The sequence below is a fragment of the Pan troglodytes genome, chromosome 10, assembly GCF_028858775.2.
Source record: "Pan troglodytes isolate AG18354 chromosome 10, NHGRI_mPanTro3-v2.0_pri, whole genome shotgun sequence".
NCBI lineage: Eukaryota > Metazoa > Chordata > Mammalia > Primates > Hominidae > Pan > Pan troglodytes.
In genome coordinates, this window is record NC_072408.2 from 100,686,315 (window position 1) to 100,699,450 (window position 13,136).

A 13,136-nucleotide genomic window follows, 5' to 3' on the forward strand; every position below is an offset into this window, starting at 1 on the left:
TAAGCACTGTACATCCCAATTTTTATCCCTGTCCTCCAATTCGTTTTCTCTGCCTGCATATCCTTTTCATAAAAAGAATAGGATTTTCTCTGCATTTCCTTATAGAAAGTGTTATATTTTCCAACTGATAATACACTTATTTTTTTTTGTCGATGTGGGACTATTTAGAGAGACTAAAATGTGTAATTAAAATGATGCATCTTTTTAATATTCCTCAATGGCGTACTCCAAATGATCTTTATATTCATCGCTTAAAATTAACTAAATTAAGTTTTCAATTTTATTACAAGAATGGGATTATATTGTACCTGCTGCTTTACAAGTGGCATCTTTTATATAACATCAAACTGTCTTTCTGTGTCATTATGTCTCTGTGCCAATGATTTCAATATCCTTTGTGTTCACAACACACTTTCGAGTCCTATAATTTTTGGTGGCATGTTTGAAGAGATAGAAGGACACTTAGCTACTAAAAAGATGACAATAAATATAGTAATGTCTTTCACTCTCAAAACCATTGTCCCACTTTTTGCTCCATCCCCGTTTGGAACCATGTTCCAAACAGTGGAGCTGTTTACGGCTCCCCTCTATGCACTCTTATATCCTCAAAAAGCAAAGTTTAGCACAGTCTGGGCTTTATTCTGAGATTTTATCTCTTCCTAACAGCAAGATGGCCTCTACACTGCCTGATGATCCAATCAACTTCGTGTTCCATTTCCACAAGAGTACGTGTTCTGGGAGGGCAAATGAATTTTACCTGTTGATCAAAATGTGATGGCACGCTTATGAAGGGTTGATAGTCTACGTGTTGCCACTATTCGCTGCCGTCATTTTCAATGGTGCATAGCTTTCCAGTGTGTGGATGCACCGTCATGTCTTAACCACTTCCCTGCGTGGATCTTTAGGTCGGTTTTGCCTTTTCATTGTTATAAACAGTGATGCAAGGAAGGGAGTGTTTGTGGTTAAATCTTTACATTCATCATATGTTACAATGAACTGGATCCCTGCTTTGTTTAGCGCCAAACATATTTTCATTTTGTTCTCAATTAGCTTTTTTATATAGCAAACTACCCCCAAGATGTAATGGCTTAAAACAACAAATGTATTGGCTTAAAATTTAGCCCACAATTCTGTGAGCTGGCTGGGCTTGCTCTTCCGATCTGAGCCAGCTCAGCTGATTTCTGCTGGGCTCTCTCATGTATCTGTGGTCAGCTGGTGGGTTGGCTGAGGCAGGATGCTCTAGGGCGGCCTCACTCATGTGTCTGGAAAGTAGCAGGCTATTTCCTGGGGCAATGGGTCATTTGTGTCTAGGTCACACGCCTTTTATCTGTCAGGTTACCCTGTCTTCTTTACTTGGTAGTAGTGGCAGGGGTTCCCCGGACAGCAAGAAGGCAAGCCGCCATGTGGAAACACCCTTCAAGCCTCTGTTTGCATCCCTTTTGCTGACATTTCTGGCCAAAGCCAGTCATGTGCCAGCTCAGAGTCAGTGCGGGAGGGCTCTACCAAAAGGCATGGAGAGAGGAGCGGAATAATTTGGGTCCGTTTCTTGCAATCCACCACAGCCAATATTTTTAAATTGAGATTTCTGGGCCCTATTGAAAAACAATCTTTGGCTACTCTGGATCCCTGTCCTTGAATCACAATAACAGGCAAGCCTTTTCTAGCATGCCACGGTCCTTCACATCCCCCACCCCACAGAATGCACATCCTTTGCCCAGCTCCTTCCACCTGCTCACTACCTGCTCAGCCACACACGTTTATGTTTATGGCCTCCAGACATACAGCCATGATGATGCTTAGCATAATCTCCTAGAAGTGGAATCGCCGGGCTTAAAGTATTAATAACATATTTTTAAAAACTATTTTGACTTTTTAATACTTTTTAAAAACTTTTAACAAATATTTTAGGGATGGATGTGGTGGCTCACGCCTATAATCCCAGCGCTTTGGGAGGCTGAGGCGGGCAGATCACTTGAGCTCCAGGAGTTCGAGACCAGCCTGGGGAACATTGTGAAACCCCGTCTCTACTAAAAATATAAAAATTAACCAGATGTGATGGCCAGTGCCTGTAATTTCAGCTACTCGGGAGGCTGAGGCAGGAGAATTGCTTGAACCCAGGAGGTGGAGGTTGCAGCGAGCCAAGATCGCGCCACTTCACTCGAGTCTCGGAGACAGAGCAAAACTCCGTCTTAAAAAAAAATTAACTTTGGTGGCCCACTGTGAAAGTTGCTGTTGGACACACAGACACACACACACAGCCCTGAGGCAGCAGGATGAGTCTGTCTTCATCCCTTTCTCTGGGGAGTTCTCCAGGTGTGGCAGCTTTGGACAGAGCCTCACCTCATTCAGTTATTCAGCAAACTCTTAAGCAGAGGCTACTGCACACCAGTCACTCCGCTAAGCAGGGAGGTGAAAAGATTACTAATAAATACACAGTTCCTCTTCTCCAGGAACTCACTGTTTGACCAGTGAGACAGACATGAAGCTCTAATTACAACACAATGCAATCAAGCCTGCACCTGAGTATCGAGTCTATGGGAATGCAGAGGAGAAATGATCCATTTGCCTGGCTTCTTGGGAAGTGAGAGGTATGGGAAATAATAAGGCTGTATCTAAGGCTCTGTCACTTGGGCAAGTTACTCCACCTTTGGGTGCCAGTTTCCCCACATGTAAAATGCAAACAAATAACAGTACCCACCTATGGTCACAGTGAGGATTCCATGAGATGAAAGGTATAACATGCTTAGAACAGTGCCTGGCAAAGATGTTTTGTTAAACCATTGAGTTGAATTCTTTTGGCTATCAGAGTTTTTCTTTTTCTTTTTCTTTTTTGAGACGGAGTCTTGCTCTGTCGCCAGGCTGGAGTGCTGTGGCATGATCTTGGCTCACTGCAATCTCCACCTCCCTGTTTCAAGTGATTCTCCTGCCTCAGCCTCCCGACTACAGGTGGGTGCCACCACGCCCAGCTAATTTTTGCATTTGTAGTAGAGACGGGGTTTCACCATATTGGCCAGGATGGTCTCAATCTCTTGACCTCGTGATCCACCTGCCTCAGCCTCCCAAAGTGCTGGGATTACAGGCGTGAGCCACTGCGCCCGGCCCAGTTTTTCTAATCTTCTTCACCCTCCCAGGGCTCTGAGAAGTGTGAGGGTAGAATCACCTCCTGCAGATGTTTGTGGTATAGAAATAGAAACTGCATAGTCTCTCAATATCTTTATCAGGACTCTAAAGATAAGTGGCTGTGAACTGTGGCACACTTCAGAGCATACTCAGAGTTGGGGTGGATTCTCATCTAACAGTTGGCTACCATTAAATGAATAACTACAGTCTTTGAGCAAATTCTTGCTGATTGCAAAACACTATGCAAGTTACCAGAGATACAAAGATGAATAAGCCATAGTCTCTGCTCTCAGGATCTCAGCCTACTGGGGAGACAGCTATAACCACCAGCAACTATGGCAAGCACAGAGGGAGCAATTAAGTTGGCCACAGAGGAGGTAATACTTCAACTGAGCTTTTGTAAGTCCTGCCCAAGTTAGCATGTTGGTCTCTTTGGGAGGCCTTAATGTGTATGGGCAGCAGAATCCCATTTAACTTATTTTACATCCAGTTTGACAAATGGCTCTCCTTGCCATGGGTATGCAAGATAAATATGCCTCCAAAATGTGATCTCAGAGCAATTTAGAAACTAAGTGGCAAATATCCTATACATCAAGATGACAGTGACATTGAGAAACATGTGGTTTGTTAATCCACAGTGGGATCAAGATCAGGCTTCAAGTTTTAGGTATTAGGCTTATTTTGGGGTTCTTTTTTATGACATCCCTATCCCTTTTCCTCTAAAACTCCCACATATTCAAATTAGATGTTGCTGGCGTACAGGGGATGTTTTTTAATGTAATAACTGCCTGTTTACTTCTTGGAACTATAAACAAAGCTTAGAAGAACAGGGATTCTATCTTGTTGGCATTTAGTGTTCTTACAGGAAAATTAAAGTCTCACAAAGACACAGTTCAGTGAGCCAATTAAGCCTTGTCTATTAAACTTATGCAAAATATATGGCAATAATTCTGATAGCTATTGTTAATTCAAAGCATAGGCTATGAAATCCAGGTTTGAGCACTTAAAAAGTAAAAAAAAACCCAACATCTTGGCAATACTCATAAAGTTTCCATTTCATTTTCATATTCTATCTCTAAGCAGGGCTGTTTTTGATGTCAAATTACATTCTTAATGGAGAATATTTGGAGGAAGTATAAAACGGATTGGATTTGATCAAGTAGTTACTAGTCTTTCTTTTGGTGACATATAACCTCCTACTTGTCAGCTTCTAGAAGATGAATCTATTTTGTGAGGACTTGGCCAATATCAAGGTCTTCAGCACGACTCATCAGCCTGTTGCTAATTTGAGGACAACAAATGCCTACAAATGCTTTAAGTAAGCCCAGTTACAGACTGCTGATGAATTTGGTGCTCCTGGTATGTGCCCTGGCCAAGAATGAGGGTGTCTGTCTAGGAATATTTCTTTGAATATAAATAGTAGGTAGTGGTTTATCTTTGTCCATTTAGTGTTGCTACATGGGAATACCTGAGGCTGGGTAATTTATAAAGACAAAGGGTTTATTTGGCTCACGATTCTGCTGACTAAAGACTGGGCATGTGGTGAAAGCCTTGGGCTACTTCCACTTATGACGGAAGAAGGCAAAGGGGAGCTTGCTGTTCAGAGATCACATGGCAAGAGGGGGAGCAAGAGCTTGTAGACAAGTGATGTATGACAGTCTCCATCTTCCAGGGACTTCTGCCTCCACATCATCTCTTTACAACCAGAGCCCCCAGACAGAGAAGGACTGAGTCTTTTGTGGCTAGCACATTGGAGATAGTTGATTTCATGGACAAATTGTATAAAGTGACATTTATTTTTTATGCTGGGAAATTACTTCCAACAATATATTTTTGTCCAACCATCTGCTTGAATCAAGTTTCTGTCAGCCTCTGGAAGTAATAATTATTCCCTGCTCTGAAACTGAGCTTCATGCTGGTTTTCTGCTGAGGGAGCAGACCCTTTGGCTGTCTGTTATCTATTGTCAAGAGCTCTTTTGTCACTCATTATTGTCAGCTGCTGATTTCCCAACAGACACTTTAAGGCTATAAATAAACCCTCCCAACACAAATCCCCTCTTTATGAAAGTGTGAAAGACAAAATACACCGGTAAATTAGGATATGATTTTTATTCAGGCTGTTGCCATAGGAGGACATTCATTAGTAAGAAATATCTCAAAGAAAAGAATGAGCCTGGCTTTTATGGAGACAAAGAGAGTCTTATGGGAGCATGATGAAGGACGGAGGTGGGTCTTACTTCAGAGTATGCAAAGCCTGTGTGGTCCTTGGCAGTTAGCCAGTTCCTACAACCCAAAAGGGCAGATTTCTTAACATCTCTGCTTTTTAGAGTACAAGACTTAGATTAAGTTCAACATTGTCAGTCCTCCCTTTTGTTGAAAATGAACATCATTGCCACTGTTGGGACTCAGAAAACAATACCCCAAAATGAAAGCCTCCAAAGCAGCCTCAGAAGCAAAGTCTCTCTCTGACCTTCTGCTGCCCGCTCTGTCTCTCACCCCTCATTCTCCCCGGAGATAAGCCATAGAAACTGTAATCCCTCTTCCCCAAGCTGGGTCATAGAAACTAGAACTCCTGTTCCCCAAAGCCAGCCATAAAACCTAGAAATATTATTCTAACCTTCCACCATTCTTCTGTGTAACACTTGGCCATTAAGAAACTAAGACCCTCATCCTAGAGGGGTCCTACCCCATACCTGGGAGGAAGGAATGCTGCATGGAGAGGCCAAGAAGGATCTGAACAGCCAGGCCTTGTAGGTTTCCCCACGCAGTCTATTTCCATTAGATCATAGCCTTTTTTGTCCTATCACATTTCCTCATGACTGTCCCTGCTTCATCAAACCTAAGCATAAAATCAGAGAGCTTCTCCTGAGTCTCTGGGTCTTCGTTCTGAAGGCTCACCTGTCATGTAAAACTATGATCAAATAGGCTGTTCATTGTTTGAAGCAATAAAGTGCAAATGAAACCTGTCTTTACATGCACAGTGGGGCATATGCTTCCATAAATGCCTGATCGTGTGTGCAGATGAGTGTTTAACACACCCAGTTACCTGTTTGCTATATTTATATTTTTAGGGTTAATGTAAGTGCTTTCATTTTTTAAAATGAAATTGTTTTAAATTGTTTTTTAAAAAGCTATAATCAAATACATTTGTTACTTTTTTTCTGATTAACTTGTCTTTTGTTATAGGGTGTTGGCCATGATCCTTATGATGGGGAGGAAGGGAATCACCAATTTTTTACCCCATCCCACTGAGCAACTTAGAGATGACCTAAGGCCTCGTTACCTGTGTGGAGTAACTGGGAATTGGAAGGTGAGGTCCAATTATATCCAAGTCTTGGCATCAAACTGTGAAAGACAAAATGCACTGGACAATTAAGGATATGATTTTATTCATGCCCTTGCAATAGGGAGAACATTTATTAATGAAGAATAACTCAAAGGAAAGGAAGGGGTCCTGGTCTCTCATGAATCCTCATGGGAGCCTTGAGGAAGGATGAAGGTGGGTCTTATCACAGAATATTCCAGGGCTGGGTTGTCCTTTGTGGGGATGGCTGTTTCTTTTGAAACACAAAAGGGTGGGAGATTTCTTTCTCTCTCCCTTTTTTTTTAAGAGACAGGGTCTCACTCTGTCTCCCCAGCTGGAGTGCAGTGGTGTAATCACGGCTCACTGCAACCTCAGCCTCTCGGGCTCAAGTGATCTACTTCAGCCTCTCAAGTAGCTGAGACTACAGAACTACAGGTGCACCACCCCGACCAGCTAATTTTTTTTTTTTTTTTTTTTTTTTTTTGTAGAGATGGGGTCTCCCCGTGTTGCCCAGGCTGATCTCGAGCTCCTGGGCTCAAGCCATCCTCCTGCCTTGGTCTCCCATAGTACTGGTATTACAGACATTAGCCACTGTATTTGGCTCATGTAGGGGGTTTGTTAACCATCACTACTTTTAGGGAACAAAAGCCTTGGAGGAAGTTTAACAGTGTGAAAATTCTTCAACTTTTAAGAGGCCAACGCAAATTTGAAAAAAAAAAAAAGTTTTTATAAGGTTTAGGTATGAGATATCAGAATTCTGACATCTTAACTGTTTGCTTGTTCAATAAGAGGTACTTAAGCTAACTCCGTATTTAATTTGAGTAAAGAAAAACAAATGGCCTGTCTGACCAAAGCTAAACAACAGGAAAGGAAACACAGCTCCTTTTACTTTCCTAGAGAATCATGGACCAATTTTCAATTTGGACCAATCATGGAACCTTTTTCTGTAGCTTATAGAAATTCATTCAAAGTGTACTTTTTGAGCACCTGCCATGTGCCAGGCATGAATATAGGTGGTGGGGATATAGCAGTCAATGTGACAGTCTGTAATTTCTCCCCTTGAGCCCCTTGCTATGGAGCAAGAGAATGCAGCAAAGGGCAGGAAGAGCCAGGCAAAGGAGTAGTACTGTTTCCAAAAGGTCAGCCAGAGAAGACCCCCACAAGAAGGTGACAGGAGTAAAAACCCGAGGGAGGGAGCCGTGGTGAGGCCTGAAAGAACATTTTGGGCAGAGGGAACAGTAAAATGGGAAAACCCTGAGATGGGAACTGTTAAAATAATTAATCAGGAGGACATTTACATGAGTCACCTTCAGCACCTTTGGTTGCTACCTAAGCAAATGGAAAACCAACTCAATGTAAACAGTTAAATGAAACCAGCGTAACCAATCAGAAACTGCCAGCTAACTTCTAACTAGAGACTTTACCAATCAGAAACTGACCTCTCACCAGGGACTTTCTGCTTTAACCAAATATTTTCTTTGTCTTGCTTCCATGAGCACCTTATAAAAGCCCCCTCCTCTCCTCCCCTCGGAGCGCCGGGCTGCTTGTGGTCTGGTGCTGCCCGATTCCTGAATCATTTAAAGCTCAAATAAACTCATGACATTTTAATATGCATAAATTTATCTTTTAACAGAACTTGGCCAAGATTTTCAAAGAACGGCGAGGAGTTCAGAGTCTCTAGAGTGCCGTTGTAAAGAGGGGAAGGGTAGTGGCTGAGGCCTGAGAGCTGAGGGAGCAGAGGCTGCAGGGTGGTACAGACGACTGTGATGACTTTGGATGTTACTCAGGTTGAGGCAGGAAAGTACTGACATGATGGCTTTGAGCAGAGATGGGACACCATCTAACATATTTTCAAAGGATTACCCTAGCTTGTGTGATAAGAGGATTGAAGCAGGCAGACCAGTGAGGAGCTGTTGCACTGCTCTTGAGAAGATGGGGGCTCCAATCAAGATGGCCATAGTGAAGTGTGGTGGAGGATGCTTAGGTCTCCTTTGGGAATTAAACATTTATTCCTCCAGCAGCCAGGAAGCTCCAGCTAATGGCCTTTGGCTGTCAGCCCTCTTCAAGTATTGCCTCTGCTAAAGACAGTTGTCTTGCCCAGTGACACTTCCCCTGCCTGGAGGCTTGTTAGTGAGGGCTACAAAGGCCTGGCCCTGAACCTCAACTCAGGACAACTCCTAAGGGTCATCCCAGTTCAGAGCTCCTCAAGGAGTCCGCTCAGGCCTTCCTTGTGACTACATCACAGCCCAACTTCTTCCTTTCCACAGGCATTGATTCCAAGAGTACCCCCTAATGAACTCCCCACCCACTCAGCTCCATCCCAGACTCAGCTTCCAGGGGAACATAGCTTGTGCATTGAGGTGGTGAGCAGTGGTCAGGTTCTGAATATATTTTATTTCATTTTCTTTCTTTTTTGAAGACAGGGTGATATGGTTTGGCTGTGTCCCGACCCAAATCTCACCTTGAATTGTAATAATCCCCAGGTGTCAAGGGCAAGGCCAGGTAGAGATCCCTGAATCATGGGGTCGGTTTCCCCCATACTTTTCTCGTGGTAGTGAGTAAGTTTCATGAGATCTGATGGTTGCATTAATGGGAGTTCTCCTGCACAAGCTCTCTTACCTGCCACCATGTAAGAGAACCTTTGTTTCTCCTTTGCCTTCCACCATGCCTTTATGAGGCCTCCTCAGCCATGTGGAACTGTGAATCCATTAAACCTCTTTCCTTCTCCACAGAGAATCTAAGTGGTCTTACAAAGGAACAAAGCTAGCCATCAGCACGTCCACCAGGAAATGTTTCCAGCAGTATTTTTTTCTACAAGGTCCATGGTGCAATAATAGGCTCCCATGAGAAGTTAAAAATAGGCAAAGCTGCTTACAAACTACCTTTATCATACACCCCAAGGATAATTCCAAGGCAACATTGAAGTAATCAAAATGACATGACACCACCTTGTATAGATACAGTTTCACAGTAGAAAGAAAGTTCGCTGTAGGGAATAGGAGTTAAGGAGATGAATCTTGAGCTGGGGCTTGACAGGAGTATGGAGTAAGTGGAAAGCCTGGGAAAGGTGTGCTAGGGGAAGGGGAAGGTGAGAGAGGGCCCAGAAGTGAAGATGGTTAGGATGCCTAGGAGGAGCCTTTGTTGTGAGTCTGCCTCTCATGAAAATTACATCTGTTATGTAAGGTGGGGTGAGTCAGCTAATTTTTAAAACCAGGCCAAGAGTTTGGGTTTCACCCTTTAGACTACCAAGAAAACAAAAGAAATCTCAACACTTTTAAAGTGCCAGTGTGAACTGTGAATCTCCAAATCAGAAATGTGTGGTATTTCCCAAACTTATTTGACATTGAAAACCTCTCTTCCATGACACCACCTATTAACATCTTTGGAAAGATTTGTCCCACAGACACATTGAGGTAGAGAACACTCAACCTTGGGGTGTAATGGGAAAACTACTGGGTCAAAGGAGCCAGTAATAACCAAGATTTTTAAAAAGGTATGAACAGTATCTTGAGTGGTATGCAAAAAACATTGATTTATTCTCCTCCTCCAACAATTCATGTTTACTGTTAGCAGCATATTATGAAGCACATGGAAAGAGACCCGTGGTTTTCTGGAACCTTCTTTTCCTTCTTTAATGATTAATAAATCGGTCACATTTTTTATTATATGACTTGTATCCTTGCAAAATATCCCCTGGCTTGATATCATGCTGCATTTCTGTTCAAGCAGTGGTTATATTGCCTGTTCCTCAAGAGGCAGTGGGCATTGTCTCTGGTCGTTGTCAGATGCCAGGTGGCACCTGTAAGACAAGCAGGAAGGAACTGGTCTTGCCCTATAACAGCAGCCCCGAGCCAGGAAAGTTCTGTCTATAGCCCCAGGCCTCTGCGGTCTGTCCCCACGCTTGCCAGGACTTCTTATCCCTTTGCTATCTTCTCATTTCGGTTCTCATTTGCTTACTGTGGTGCCTCCCCAACTAAGCCGCTTGGTAATTGAACTTGAGTTTTATCTTCCCTTCATTCTACTTCAAAAATACCCGAACGTAGCTTGTTTGTTTTTCCAGTGGGGCATCTGACAAGTCTTTAGCTTCTGTTTAGCAATAGTTCCCAGTCAGAGGTGATACTAAATCCCCCCAGGCCTCTACTATGTGGCCTTTGAAAATGTGTGGAGGCATTTGTGTGTGTGTGTGTGTGTGTGTGTGTGTGTGAAGCTGTCATCACACATTAGCGGGGGTTAGGGGTAGCATTACTGCCATGTGATGGGCAGGGGCTGGGGATAATCCTACAGAATGAAGAGTTGCCCCACCCAAAATACCAGTAACACCCCCAATAAGCACTGCTGTATGCTTCACATGAGTACCACTTTGCTAATTTTCAATATCTAAAGCACCACCTATGCCATTATTAGTTTAATATATTTCTTTGAATTAATTCACTTAAGTTTTTTTTATTTATTCCAAACAGCAGTATACTTGAAATGATGGGTCAATGTTATTTATATATTTTACAGTACACATAAAAATAAATGCCTAACACCTAATACAAACTATTCTTAATTAATGATACACACATGAAGTCGGGAAACACTGCAGCTAGGGCCACATACCCAGTTAGATTTTATTTATGTATTTATTTATTTTTATATAGAGACAAGGTGTTGCTCTATTCCCCAGGCAGGCACAGTCATAGCTTACCATAGCCTCAAAGTCCCAGGCTCAAGCAATCCTCCCACTTCACCTCCCAAGTGTCAAGGATTACAGGTGTGTGTCACCACGCCTGGCTCATTTTTCTATTTTTTGTAGAGATGAGATTTCACTATACTGCTTAGGCTGATCTTGAACTCCTGGCCTTAAGGGATCCTCCATCCTCAGCCTCCTGAAGTGCTGGGATTACAGACATGAGCCACCGTGCCCAGGCTCCTGTTGGATTTTGATGGGAATATTAGCCTCACACACATTTTCTCTTCTGAACCAGGAAGGTCTGCGCAAGTACACCACATAGACTCCTTAGCATGAGCCATATAAGGGCAAAGGTCACATGTTTAATGTCCCATAAACATCATTTATTTTATTTAAAGTAGTCTATCCCAATGACAATGACAGCATTCTTGACCTGAGTCAATTCTCTTTGCTGGTTCTGAAGTCAAGGATAAAAGTGAGGGTCACTTGGCATTTGCCTCCTTGAAATGTAGCTCTCTGAGGGCCCACCTGTGTCTTGTGTCCTCTTCTTTCCTAATGAAGTGTCTGGCACACGAAGTCATGATTAACGAAGGTCTCAGTGAATGAAGGAAACACAAAAACGTATGTGTACCCCTCAGTACGGGGCAAGTGATGGAGAACTGTAAATGCTACTGTCACTGAGTCAAAAAATCTTACACATGTTTCTTATGCAAGTTATGTAACTTCTCTGTGCTTCACTCTCCTTACCTCTGAAAGACAGATAATCATAGAACCAACCTCATAACACCGTTATAAGGAGGCAATGAGAGAGTATTTGTTGAGTGCTTAGAACAGTGTCAGGCATGGAATAAATATAGAAATATTTGATGATGAATAAACAAATGAATGAGTGGTGCCTGGCTTTTACTCAGGTTTGCAATGTTTGCTGAAAGAGTGAATCAACAAATCCTAGACCAGAATGTTCCAACACTCACATCCTTGGTGCTCAGCTGTTCCCAGGAGTAGCAGTAGATGCTAAAGTAAAACATCCCAAGCTCCAGTGAGGAGGTCTTGCTATGGGTAGCACAGAAAAGCTTTTCATAACTGATAGCCTAGGGTGATGCCCCATGTATCACCTTCCCCACTCCCCCAACCCCTGACTAGTTACAGGCTGCACAGGAACTGCATACTGGTACAGTCCTCCCTTGGTATCCATGGCAGACTTGTTCCAAGACCTCTGCAGAAAGCAATACCTATGGATGCTCTAGTCCCTGGTATAAAATGATGTAGTATTGGCATATAACCTACCACATCCTCTTGTATACTTTATTTATTTATTTTGAGACAGGATCTCACTCTGATGCCCAAGCTAGAGTATAGTGGAGTGATCCCAGGTCACTGTAGCCTCAACCTCCTCGGCTCAGGGGATCCTTCTGCCTCAGCCTCCCTCGGAGCTAGGACTACAGGTGCATGCCGCCATGCCTGGCTGATTTTTAAAAATTTTTTGTAGAGATGACTATGTTGCCCAGGCTAGTCTTGAACTCAAGCAATCCTCCCATCTGGGCCTCTGAAAGTGCTGGAATTATGTGAGTTACCATGCCAGGCTATCCTCCTGTATACTTTAAATCTTCTCTAGGTTACTTACAATACCTAATACCATGTTTGCTATGTAAACAGTTGTTATACTGTCTTGTTTTTTCTTTGTATTATTGTTATTGTTGTATTGTTATTTTTTTCAGAATATTTTTGATTCACAGTTGGTTGAATCTGGGGATGTGGAACCCACAGATGTTTGAGAGCTTATATGTCTGAAAAAGACTTTATTTTATTTGATAGCTTGGCTGGGTATAAAATTCTATAAAATTCATTTTTCTGCAGAATTACTTCTAGTTTCTAGCATCATTGAGAAGATTAATGGTCATTCTGATTTTTTATTAGAGTCTAACCAATTTTTCACTCTCTAGAAGCTTTAGAATTTTTTCTTTGATTCCAATGTTCTTAAATTTCACAATGATATGTTTTGACTAATATGTTTTATTCATTTTGCTGGACACTTGA

At 42.5% G+C, this 13,136-nt stretch overlaps 1 protein-coding gene across 4 annotated transcripts in view; it reads left to right on the plus strand.

Moving 5' to 3' along the window:
• The window catches only part of CRADD (CASP2 and RIPK1 domain containing adaptor with death domain), a 222,240-nt gene that overhangs the window by 177,541 nt on the left and 31,563 nt on the right, over positions 1–13,136 (plus strand). Inside the window, exons 3-4 of one of the 4 annotated variants that reach the window (XR_008538553.2) lie at positions 2,451–4,438; positions 6,307–8,032. The exons of 1 other annotated variant lie outside the window; for it this stretch is intronic. Coding sequence is in view for 1 of the 3 variants with exons in the window: in XM_016923994.4 (XP_016779483.1) it covers positions 6,307–6,320 (14 nt within the window). In the remaining 2 variants the exon portion in view is untranslated. Of the gene's footprint in view, positions 1–2,450; positions 4,439–6,306; positions 8,033–13,136 lie in introns of those variants that run through there. 2 more of the 4 variants (XR_008538554.2, XM_016923994.4) reach the window with 2 other exon arrangements.